General features: G+C 37.9%; 1 protein-coding gene across 1 annotated transcript in view; it reads right to left on the bottom strand.

The window, feature by feature from the left end:
- Nucleotides 1-884: 884 nt before the first annotated feature.
- LOC104546405 (signal peptide, CUB and EGF-like domain-containing protein 1) overlaps nucleotides 885-13,244 on the bottom strand; it is a gene marked incomplete at its 3' end in the record, with an annotated part of 91,454 nt that continues 79,094 nt past the window's right edge. Inside the window, exons 6-8 of the mRNA XM_010191791.1 lie at nucleotides 11,375-11,500; nucleotides 3,856-3,972; nucleotides 885-974 (exon numbers count right to left, since the gene is read on the bottom strand). Of these exons, the coding sequence (XP_010190093.1) occupies nucleotides 885-974; nucleotides 3,856-3,972; nucleotides 11,375-11,500 (333 nt within the window). The remainder of the gene's footprint in view (nucleotides 975-3,855; nucleotides 3,973-11,374; nucleotides 11,501-13,244) is intronic.

Genomic DNA, 13,244 nt, shown 5'->3' with positions numbered 1-13,244 from the left:
AATAAACCTCCTGAAAACCTCCAAACTGCTGGCATCATTCAGTAGTCTGTGCTACCCTGTGCTCTTTGTTACACGAAGAGAGTCTGGCACAGGTCCAGCCACTCTACCCATTCTGTTCCCAAAAGGTCATTCTCACTAATGGCCATAAATGTAACATGAAGAAGACAAGCACAGGGGTGTGCAATGGGTTAACTGTGAGCACAAGTTAAAGAATTATCTTCATTGTTCAATGCACTTCCTCATCCCTTCCACTCCCAGGCTCCAACAACACAGAGAAACCAGCCACGCTTCAGTCTTGAAAGAACATACAGAAGCTCACTAGTCACCAGGGAAAGATCTTTCAGTGGTTACTAACACAGCTGCACAAAGGAAATAAATGAATTTCCAGTCATAATATTTACATTTCAATCAAAAGTACTGCAAATTTTAAGTAGGAAAATACAGTTCATTTAACACCACATATGTAATAGAACATTCTTTTATATCATCATCATCCACTTTTAAGTCAATAAGCAGGTCTGCAACATGAGATTTTTCAAGAATCCTACAGCAACACATACACACAAACACACACAAATCACATGTAAGAAGTAGCTTGCATAGGGTAAGTAAGGTTAATAGCAAAAGCTTCTTTCTATGCAGAAGAAATTGAACATTAAAGCTGCAGCATTAAGAAAAAAAAAGTTCAAAACCAAGAAATGAAGTTGTACAACAGATGAGAACTTAAAAAAATTGGTGCACTTTCCACACAGATGAAGTCAGGTTACAAAAAACAAACCAAACCAAAACCAAAGGGACTAAATGAGACCAAAAGAGAACCTCCCCCCCACATACATACAGACAAAAGTGAGAGCACAACAAAGGAAGTGGAAGAAAAGTGTTACCCATAAGTAGCCGCCGTTTCACCCGCTTGTCCACATCAGCTACTGACGTGGCATTGTACTCAGAACTCTCAATTGCAGCCTCATCCTTCTCTAAAACACAAGTAAGGGACAAACATGGAGCAGTTGGTTAATCACAAGCCCAATTTTCCGCTGCCTAAGACAGTTTCTTGGCATGGCACCGCCAAAGCCAAGAAGCAAGGCATGAAAGCACTAAATCCCTGTTAGAGAGTTAATTCCCTTTGAGACCCCAGGAAAAAATTAACGGGTGTTTAGGGAAAGGAGGAAGAAAGAGGGGGAGGAGGAAGAATGGTCAACTATGAAGTAACTAACCACATACAGGAAGTTGGATTCCTACTGGAGAACAAGACAGCTAACATGAGTGCCCCAGAGAGGTGTTAATGACAAAAATTAAAATTCAAGGATGCTAGCTGAACAAACTACCAAAGACAAACTGTAAAGTGATCTGGGCTAATGGTGGCACCAGGATCTGAAGGTGGCAGGCAGAAGACCAAGACAGACAGACAGAGCTAGAAGAGTCCGGTGATGGATGGGCATGGATGCACCATAGTCTCATACACATTGACACATCGTGAGGAGAAACCAAACAAGAGCATGCAAATTAAAGAAAAACAACAACAAAAATAAACAAACAACAAACCAAACAAACACAAAAAAAGATCAATTTGGGCAGTGCTGGTTGCCTGCTTGTCTATGAAACACTACTAGCTAAACATTCAATGCTAGGAAAGATGTTGCAACAGAGTTTAGTAATTTTATAAGCATGCAGTAAGCAAGATGATGTCAGCAAAGGTCATTTTACAAAGTAGTCCCTGATATCCTACATGTAAGAGTTTCATACAGCATAATGAGGACTTTAGTTTGGTTACGCATCATTAGAAATACACAGAAACAGTCACAAGTGTGGGAGAAGATGATCAGTAAGTGAAATAAAAATAAAGATTTCTGATACAGGAGAGCAATGAAGAAGCAGCAGCTGCGCAAATGAAATGATTTATACAGAGAGCGAAATACTTATTAGGAAAACAAAAAATCAAAATGCAAGTGGGGACTTTCACATGCAGCAAACATAAAAAAAATAAATAAAAGGGTAAGTCAAGCAAACAAAGACAAAATATGTTAGACAAAGGGTCAACAAGTATTTATCTGGCATTGCAGAAGTTTGCATTCTTGCAGTGATGCCTGGAATATATACACCACTGAAGACAGCAAACACTGGAATCACTGAAGTGAGGAGGAGGAGGCTGGCAGGTTTTGTTTGTGGCAATCCTACATGGTTGAGTGGTAACAAGAAGTTGTTTTGTTTTGTTTTTAACAAGTTCTAGATGGGATCAGGCTGCAATAGAGGCTTTTGTTTGAGTTTTTTTTTATTTTGCTCTGTAAATAATTAATGAACGTCAGTTATCAGACAAGACAGGCAATCAGGAACCATCACCAGAAAGCAGGAATAAAAATGTAAAAAAATAAATTAAAAAAATTAAAAGTAGTCTAAGAGAAAGAACTACTTAGAGGGAAGAAAATCATCACAGGCACTAATATGTGACTTACATCACAAGACCAAGGAATGTAACATGAAGCTGTATGTATTACATTACAAAAATGGGAAAAAAAAGTAAAAAAACAGGTGCAGTGTACACAGCTTTTAAAATCATTTTTACATGCTGGACAAAATAAAACATCAATCCAAGGATATCAGTAAACGCCAGTAAACAGAAGATCAATAATCCCTTCAATAAAACCTGCTCTCAAGGCCCTTGCTCTTGCAAATTCTCTGCATCTGGAACTGCCACAAGCTTCAGGAGGGTTATTTAAAAAGAGGGACTGTAAGATGGAGCCCTTTGTGTTAATCAAATGTACCAGCTGAGGGATCCCGTAAGCTGAGACATAGCTTGTGTATACACTGAGGTAGAGTCCATCACTGAACCTTGTTCAGCTCTACCTCTGCCAGCATAACCCTCACCCAACCACACACTTTGTGTGCACACGAATTGTGCAGTCAAACCCATCAGTAGTGAGGGAGGCTCTGGGCAGCCATGGAGATTTATGCCAGGGATCTGACCAAGAGATCACTAAAGCTAACTGACAGATTTCCATAGGTGACTATTTCCATAGTGCTCTGTCTTGCAGTGTTTATAAAAGAAAGAAACAATGATAAATATGTGTCCATTCTTTTTTAACCTCAGAAAATTACTAGGAATTTGTAAGAATTTGAAATTAAACAAACAAAAAAAGTCAACAAGGCCACAATGCCAACGAAAAAGTTATGGATTTTAGCTTCTGATCTGTGAGTAAGAATTTCCAAATTTTAACTTGCAGTATGCAAAAATATCCTTCTTCTTATTGAAAAAAAAGAAGAGTGGAAAGAAATGGTGTCAAGCAAATAATATATTTCATAATCATAAATGTTTGCATAGCAGCTCCTAAGATGCTCCATCTCCTGAATGGCTTTTTCCTACTGATAGTCTGAGTGAAAGCTTATTCAGTACAAGCGCTGTAATTTTTAGAAAAATAAATCATACAACAGGGAAGAAAGCACATCATGATGATTAATATTCCCCAATAACTGTTTATATAGAGGATAATTTTCCTCACCTTGCTTATGCAAGGAAATCTTGACTCATGAAAGTGAACAGAAGAGCTGAACTTTCAAAACTATGAATGTTCTACATTTTATTACTTCAAAAATTATTAGAGTTATGAATAGAAATAAAAGTTTCAAAGGAGTAACAAAGGGATACTTCATTAACAAACATTTTGACAAAACACGCACAAATGCTTCTCTCTCTGTATAGTGTGACCTTAGCTGCCATGGCCAGGAGCTGGTGTTACACACTTGTCTCAGCAATGGTGCCTGTGAGACACAAACACACACTCGTACACACACACATACATATGTGCACATATATATTCTGTGAGGAATACGAAATAAAATGCATTGCAGAGAAGTACTTACCAATGCAGGTTCGGCCATCTGAATGTAGGGCATACTTCTGATGACAACCACACACAGGACCAGTATCTGTGTCATCACAGGTGTGTTGGCAGCCTCCATTCCCATAGTTACAGGTTACTAGTTAAGCCCCAAATGAATGTGTATATATGTATATACAAATAAAATGACAATGAAACCAATTAGTCCTGAGGGCCTTTCGGAACACAGAAGAGCAGTAACAAACCAACACACAAGGCAACATCACATTTTTATCTGCAGTTATTTGCATTTCTTATTCTTTCTGACTCCCTTTATCTTAGTCATGTTCTTGTCTCACACCCTGATCTCAATCCATGCAGTGAAAATAAAAAGAGAATGAAAAAATGAAGCATGTGCTTACTTTTTCCCCAGTCTATTTGTATTCATCATTTTAGTATGACCAGTTAGCCAATTCCATCTCTTCCTAAAAGCCACATGCTTCATATCTGTGATGTACATGGCATGAAGTAACAATACAGATGCAGATTTTTCAAGTACATAGACAGTGTTTCTCTTTTCCTTCCCTTTCATTTTCTAAGTGGAGGAAGCAGAGACCAAACAGCAAGAACAGAACCATGTAAGTCTTGAAATCTATTATTTCAAGTACTTGTCCTCCTAGAGTAGAAGAATGTTTAAAAATAAAACAGGAAACATGATGTTTTTTCTTTTGTTCTCTGAAACAAAAAATACATGATTGTTATGGCCCTCAGTGTGCTGGCCTCAGTGAGGAAGGAAATATTGGAGATGTCACTTTCAGTTCCAAGCATACAGTGCAAAATAGCTTTCAGCAATTAAAATGCCCTTCAGATACTAAGATACTAAGTGTAAATTACAGCAAACATTTTTCATGACAGGTAGAGTTTTGAAGTTTACATGAATTAACAGATCAGATTCAACTTCCTTTGTCACATGATGGATTTAACTTCTAACTATTAAGACAAACCAGTTTTCAAATATTAAGCTGGCTAGTGTCATTAACAATGCCTCTCATTTGCCCTTGTTCCATTTAATCCTTTGCAGTCGTATAGCTTGGTGCTGAATAGCACAATTCTGATCGGACTGAATTCTGAACTCAATGTACTGCCTTTATATACAGGTAATTTGGACTAGCTTCTTTATTGGTATATACATATTGGCAGATACAGGGGAAATCCAATAAACCAATATACCAGTATCATACTCATAATTTCATGAGACTTAAATGTTTTAAAATGTTACAGTAATTTAAATACTGGTTGGATGGGGCTTTGAGCAACCTGGTCTAGTGGGAGGTGTCCCTACCCACGGCAGGAGGGTTGGACTGGATGATCTTTAAGGTCCCTTCCACCCAAACCATTCTGTGATCCTATGAACTTCCTTGGTCTTGGCAGAATTTTTCTTCTAGATAAGAGAGTTTATAAAAGAGCCAGGGTAGCAAATTGCAATGTATAGTAAAACCAAGATAATGGTTAACAAGATTTTTAAATCACGTATCTTAATCTAAACTGAGGTTCCATCTAATCCAACAGGGCTAAGCTCACATAATTTCCCACTGACCTCTGTGACTCTGCTTTAATGCTAGCTTTTTAAAACGGAGTAGACTGGAATTTTCAGTCACGGTAACTAGAACTGAAATATCCCACCTCTGGTGTGAGTCTCCCAGTGCTGAATAGTCATGTCACTCTCAGTAATCACTTAAGTATTTAGCTGAAAATGGAACAATTCTAAGAAAAGCAACTGAGGAAGATCCACCACAGCATACCCAACAGAATTCCCATTAAAACCATCTGCTAGGGTGGTAACTGCAAGTTTACATCCATGGTCCCTGAAGTCTGGCAATGATCACAACAGGAATTCTCCATCTCCCCAGTGAGTACAGACCAGAGGCCACTACGGGTGCAAGCACCCTTGTTCCTTCACATTGCACACTTTGAATAAAATCGCCATGTTGTTCAGACATAGCAAGGCATACTAATGGCCTAGTGGTAAGAACAACCCCTAGAAGAGGTTCTGTCTGGATTCCCATGTCCCCTCACAGGAATATTGCTGTTTTATCCAATTTGAAAGAATGTAATTGAGGAAGATGGAGAATAGCCTGATCCACATTCTCTTATTGGTGCTTGACAACTTGGCCACTTGGAGAATGGGAATTGTGGGTTTAGTCTCACCAGACAGAGGAGGGAATTGAACTTGCATATCCCAAGTCATAAGAACCCTAAACTTCCAAGTAATTACATTTAAAAAGCCCCCTAAGCAACAACCACCCTCAGGCATTCTTTCTTCTTCTTCTCCAGATTTATAACTTAGCTGTTAATTTCTTTTGTGAAAAAGTTAATGAAGCAAACCATTCTGCTTTGCATCAAATGGAAGCAATATTTCAGTTCCTTCAATACACAATAACATCTTAGCTTGTATTCTGATGCAAAACAAATCAAAATTTTATATCAATTCTCCATTCGCAAACCTCCCATGCAGTCATACTGAAAAATCGTTTCCTTCCTCAAAACTATGCCTGTCCTTATACACCTCTCTTCTTTTCGCCCATTCTTTGATTTGCAGTTTTTTGGGTTAATCTTTTCCTCGTGTTTCTCTCTTTTTGGCACCTTATGTGTGCAACAGTAACTTCTTGGTCAACCTGAAGGTGGATGACATACTAGTTTGCAGCCTAGTTGAGAGCTAGAGGAACAAACAGAGGTTGGCTCAATCTGCTGACTGCAGCATGACTGCAAACATGAGCTCTCTTCTGCCGGCTGTGCCTGGGATGTGCAGGGGCAGCAAGCGGTATAGAAGGCAGCTGCTTGCAGTATCCACAGTATTGGGTGCACACTGGCAGAGCTAATCCATGATAAGGTAATTTCCGTCTACCTGTCCTCCCCTCCTTCTTGACCCCATAATCCTCTTGAACTACGTGGAGGATCATTCAATGTTTCTATCCCTGTTGGACTGCAGTGCCATCAAAACTTAAAGATGCTGTTTATGCCAGATGTTTAAATACATTTCTAGCCAACAGTGTTTTTAATGAGGACTTTAAAGTGCAATCAGCAACAAAGTCTATATTTTAAATAACTTGACTGCAGTGGTTATTACTGGCATTCCTTGCTGAAAGCCTCTGCTGACAGAGATGAAAGTATCTTAACACAGTTTCTCTGATCCATGTAATATGAAGGACTTTTCCTTTCTATATTTGTCTACGAAAAATCACACTAGACTGGTGAGGTTTATAGTAAACTCTGCAGAATCACACACTTCTTTTATGATTTCCCTGTACACTAAAGTTATTGGTTCCTGTTCTATCCAGTCAATGAGCACAGATGTAGGTCAGTTCCTTTTCCTGTCTCTTACAAATATTAGTAAATCATGTTTTTGAAGGTTTTGAATTTCTGTCTAGACTACAATTTATTTATTTATTTATTTAAAGCAACTTGAGCCAAAATTCTGGAGCTTGACAGATCTTCAGGCAAAATTGGTACAAAATCCAGTCATAAAATATGTCATTTCAATTTCCTTCCAGACTTAATTCTGTGGCAGTGACATATTGAGAAAATTCTCAGAAATTTCTAAGAAAACCAAAATTATTTAAAAGCAGAGGGACATCTAGATCTACTCCATTTTGTCAGAAACCATTAAAGCAAAATTAATAAGAAACCTCAAAGTATTCCTTTAAAAATGATTTCTGATAAATTTGGACTCTACAGCTATGTAAAAGACTCTGTGCTCATTCAGAGTCTGTGACATTAAAAAGGCAAACAAAAACAGGCAACTTCTGATAGACACAGATCACCTTCAAATACTACAAATCACGTTAAAATAAAATGGATGGGAAATAACTTTTTTCTTTTTTTTTCTTTTTTTTTTTAACCAAAGGAAAATATACACATATCTGTTAGAACTCAGATATACTTATCCCCACATAGTAGATTTAAAACCAGAGGGACACCATTGCTTTTGATACTGCTTCAGCATTTCTGTATGTCTTAAGTACAATAAAAATGCTGGGCTCTTTCTCTTAGTGGGAGAAACACCTTGTGCAGCTGGCTAAAACCAGCATCTCACAGAGATTTTCACTTGTTTATAACTGTGCCAGAATTATTTTGTTTAGGTTGCAACTTGCAGGTATGTGTATCTGCTTTAGGTTTCCTTTTATTTTTTAAAGTTCCAGCTAAACTGATCCAATGAGATTAACAAAAAATGTCTTGGTTTGTTCATGTTTGGGAAAAAAACCTACAGTTTATAAAAAATTTCTAAAGCAATCATGCTCAGGAGCAGATTCTTAAAATCTATCAGACATACAGATATAGAAAGAGGAGGTAATTTCCCATGTTTTCCACTATAACCTGGAACTGAATTCACTATTCCCAAGTCTCTTCTTTCTGCTGTCAGCAAGTATCTATTAAAATCAGTGACAAAGCATATTCTTCCTCTAATGGCTTGTGTACACAGAAGATGTAGTTTACTGCTGCTTCGGATATAAGGGATGCAGCTCTTCTGAGGAATTATGTGTGGATCTGTATGGTTCTGCTTGGTGTATTTCTAGATGACCTCTTGAGGTCCCTCCAGCTTCAATGCTTCTGTGTTTTCCTAGCATGGTGGGCAAGACTGTGGGTTTTTTTGTAACTGAGAAATTACATGTTTAAAATTTACACTAAGAAAGCATTAAGGTTGCAATATTAAGCACTCAAAAACTGCAAAATATCAGACTCCTGGTACATGAACATATTGTATCATAACCATTCTTAATGAAAAATGCAGAAAACACTCCTGTCTTATTCAGGACCTGCACAGTGGAGCTGGAGAAAGCCAGGTCTGTGGAAACAGACTTGCCTCTTTTCCTGCAGAATGATTAGTAAATCAGAAAGGGACTGTCAAGAAAGGATGGTCTTGTTCAGACAGTGAAAAGAGCCCTAAAAAACTCTAATCTGTCCCTGCCATGCAATTTCTACTTAGGGCTTTGCAAGTCACTTGAATCCCAAGTTACTAATATTCTACTCCTTTCTCCATGGCATTTGCAACTACAGCTGGAGCCACTGGAAGCTTGGCTTTGATCATACTTAAGTGCTATAAATGCTGAGCTGGGTTCAGGGTTCTTGTTAATCACCTATCACTATTAAATGACTTTGACATTAACATCTTTATATTCATTTCCTATTTGTAAGATAGGCAAACCAGTAATTTTTAACTCGACAAGAATGTTCTGAAAATACATTACCAATGCCTACAAAGCCCTTCAATATTGCAGTAATGAGTATCATGGGAAAATCCATGAGGAAATTAAAAATTTTATGTTCACAATAGGGTTTAAGCAGTGTGCAGCAGCAAAGGCATGACACTGAATTATGGAGCGGAAGCTATTGAACAAAAGCCTGTTTAATGTGCACTGACCATCACATAAACTGAATGAAGCAAGGCACCGATAATGACTGCCTTATTAGCATGCAATGATACGATCAGGGGATATGTAATCATGCAATTAGGATGTAATAACAATCTCATGATGCACGTATAAAAAGCAGGGAGCTTCCGTCCAATTTTTATGCTTTCTAACTTACTTTAACATCTTTTTTTCCTTTGAGTAATACATATCTCATTACTAGTGGACTTGGGCCAACACATCTGAAAACCTCTCCCATTATTCTGATTCAATTGCAAACTGGATGATAAAAATTCACTTAGTGAGGTACTGGTTCTTTGCTACTTGTTCATATAAAAAACCAGAGCAGCAAGCTCTGACAAGCCCTGAAAGGCACAGTCTCTTGGAGGGACCATGATAGATCAGAATAATTGAGAGGGATACAGGGATATACTGGAGGTATATCCAGGCTGACAAGGGGCAAATGTCTCTTTTTCAGCTCCTCAACATAGCTGTACTTGGTACTTGCAAAGCTGCAGCTCAAGAGTTAAGACAATTCCACTGAAATGATTAGCAGTGAAAAAGTTTTTTTGAAAGTCAAGATTTGGATTCAGAACGAGACCTTTATAAATAGCCTGCTGTAATCTCACAATTACTGTCCCAGGCTATCTGGCTATAGGTTTATACTTACTTGCATTTGGAAAAGCTAGAAGTACAGTTATTTTAAATAAGACTCTGGAACATATTTGCAGAATATGCTGTGGGTTTAGGGGTTGGTGTAGTGTGCAGCAAGCTCTGTGGCCTTGAAAAACTCAGTGTCCCTACTTAGAGGTCTGTCCGTAACAGTTCATTATACTTCCAACTACAATTTGAACACCACAGGGCATAGAATAAATTCAAGTTTTTCACTCTATTAAACCTTGAGGTATTCAGGAATACTGTCCTAGAAAAGGCTCTAATCTTCCTGTCACCATCTCGCTATGAAAAAGGATAATGTAATTCCTAAGGAATGTACAAATTTGTGGAAACAAATAAAAAACAACATAAATAAACATCCTCTCCCACTTCACCAATGTAGCTGATGTCGCACTGCAATTAACAGCACGCAATGTTCATTTCTAATAAACACTGAGAATGAAAACTACCATAAAGGCAATTCTTCTCTACGCTGTTGCCTTTGGCCCTGGGTAGCCTCTTAATACTGAGGTGCAATCAGGCTGTACAATATCCTGTGGCACTTCTTGATGATATTCAAAGGCGATTCATTTGACTTTGTACTTGGGAACTAACATCATGTCAGTGTGTTTACACAGTGGAGATCTCAGGAAGAAAAAAGCTCAAGTGTAAGAAATGCTATCACAAAAATATTTGCCCAATGCAAAGCACAAAACATGTTTCATGTCATTTTATTGCACTTCCTTCTTTTTGTCTCTACCAAGTAGGAAAGCAAGCTATTGGAGTCAGATCTAAAATTCACTGAAGCCATCAGAAAGACTCCCAGGCAATTTGGAAGCTTTCAGATGACAGTGCTGAGTTACAGAGGGTCAATTATTTTAACCTGTACAGAACACTTTCCAATTTTGTGGGATAATGAGTATCTGTATCTCCAGCGCTCCAGCTTCGAGAATGTGTCACTCAGGGTTTTTCTCTGATGAACACTATCTATGATACAGCAGCACGGTTTTCAAGTAACAACAAGAAAAGTAGACTGTGCAGTGGAATCAGGGCTAGGGGAAACATTTCTATCCTTTAAAAAAGAGGAATTAACACCCTTTATTTGATAGCTATAGTGGGTTTATCATTAAATCCATTAGTAGACTTATGAATGCATCTATCATTGTGGACTTTCAAAGTATTGCAAGCCAGAATCCTCTATTCTTTATTTGTTTTGATTTACAAAGAAATCCTGATTAAATGTATCCCTCAATTTTTTGGACAGGAAGGAAGAACAGTTTTTCTATTTTCCATCTTGCTAACAAGAGGCACTGCCAAAATTCTGTTATTCGAGCCCTCTTATCCATCCCCATGTACATCTTCTCAGAAAAAAAACACATTATTAAAATTACAAATCACCTTTGGCCAAAACAAAGCTGATTTCTTGGCTTCTGGAAAACAACAACAATGAAGAAAATAAGACATTTGGGGGCATTTGAAATTTAATCTTCATCTACCTACATTTGCAGTCCTTCTGGTTTTTGGCAAGTTCAAAGCCAGGCCTACATTCGCAGGCAACCCCACCTTTGGGTGTCTCCCGGCAGATGTGGGCACACCCATGATCTTTGTTCATACAGTTCATACCCTCTGTAACAGAAAAGAGAAAAAAAGGAAAATATAAAATTACAAAATAATAATACACATCCAGTTCTCCAGTAATTTTAATTGCAATTTTTATTTTGTATCTGGACTGTGTTTCACAAGGCAAAAGAATACAGCTGAAAAGAGGTATACAATTAACAAAACACCATAATAAATGACAAACCTCCTCTAGGGCAAATACAATGAGTACTACTGTGAGATATAGGGTGTTTCTGCTGCATGTAGAAACCTAAGACTTGTGATTTCCCTTTTCCATATCCATATTCTAATCTTTCATGAAAATATAATGTATTCAAAGGATACTCCAGGAAGTTGTTTATCCCACAGGTGATTATGAGAGTTGAATAACTGAGCTCACTGTTATTTTTGCCATGTATAAATTCAATGGCTGTTACTGTCTGGTGCATTTTTATTTCCCTGATGATGTGCTCTATATTCTCTAACACAAAAAAAATCTACCAAAGATTATAGCTGAGCATTTTTGTTTGGATCTGTTTCCTTGCTATCTGTTATCCATCTCAACTATTTGTGTCATCCACCATAAGCGTGGCCAACCTCCAAGAAACCTGCTATGACTTTTCTCTTGTCTATATTAAACGAAACATACCAGCTGTACAACAAATGTCCAAGTGCCATGGGTGGATTCCTGTTAAGGTTTATGCCAAGGAGCAGTATCAACCAGCTTTCTCTTAATCTTCACAGGGCAAATTTTAGCTTTCTAAACCATGTAAGTGGTTTAGATACTGAATGCACCTTATGCTCCTAGAGGCTTTCATTACTGAGTTAATTCAAATCCCACATATTCACAGAAATCTTGAACTCAGACCTTATGGCTCAGCATCTAGCATTCCTTGTGTGAACGAAAGCTAGCTAGATTTGCATTACAAAGCTTTCCCAGACTTCCCCTTGTATATCTGACCTGGAAAGGAGAAACAAATTCTCTCATAGCACACTGACAGACAACCCACAGTGTAACTCAGCTTACTACTGTGAAAACAGCACATATTCCCCAAAACACTGGTGCATGCAACATCAGTATGAACTCAGCAGCATATTTGTCACTTGTAACATGGCTACTCCTACCTATTCTAGGATAATTTCTCAAAACAACCCCATTGTACAATGTTCAAGCTAAACCTACAGTGACGACATACTGTAAATAAATGTCTTTTTCAGAGCTGTTGCAAAATTTGTGCTTCCAAAGGTGAAAACGATCGCTGCACTCCCTTTTTATTCTTACAGAAGTGACATGAATGTACCTGCCACCTCCAGCATATACACACACTGCCTTTAGGTACTTTTATATTAGCAGAGCAATGAAAAACACACATCACCAGTTCAAGCAGGTATTTCTGTTTATCTCTCCTACAAAAAATATCAGGGTTTTAAATCTCACCGCCACCGAAAACCAATATTACAGACAACGGTTATTTTCCTCCCTTCTAAATTCCCCTCTGTGTTAATCTTGGTGAGTCTAAAAACTTGCCGAAGCACAAAATAAGTTATTCTCTGTAAACTGTAGCCTGGACAACAGATGCTATTGGAAGATTTAATAGATACTATATGATACCATACCATCCTATACATCGAAGTGAAGTATGAATGTTTTGTTTGGCTGAAGAGCTATAAGAAATCTGGGAACGGCCTTATTGAAGGTTTTGAGGCATTTTTTTTAATCTCTTTCTCTCCACTTCTTCCAACAAAGGATTTCAGACACAATGTGTTTGAC

Source organism: Mesitornis unicolor, unplaced genomic scaffold (genome assembly GCF_000695765.1).
Source record: "Mesitornis unicolor isolate BGI_N332 unplaced genomic scaffold, ASM69576v1 scaffold9199, whole genome shotgun sequence".
Classification (NCBI taxonomy): Eukaryota; Metazoa; Chordata; class Aves; order Mesitornithiformes; family Mesitornithidae; genus Mesitornis; species Mesitornis unicolor.
The sequence above is the reverse complement of the archived record's forward strand: the minus strand, read 5'-3'. Positions and strand labels throughout refer to the sequence as shown.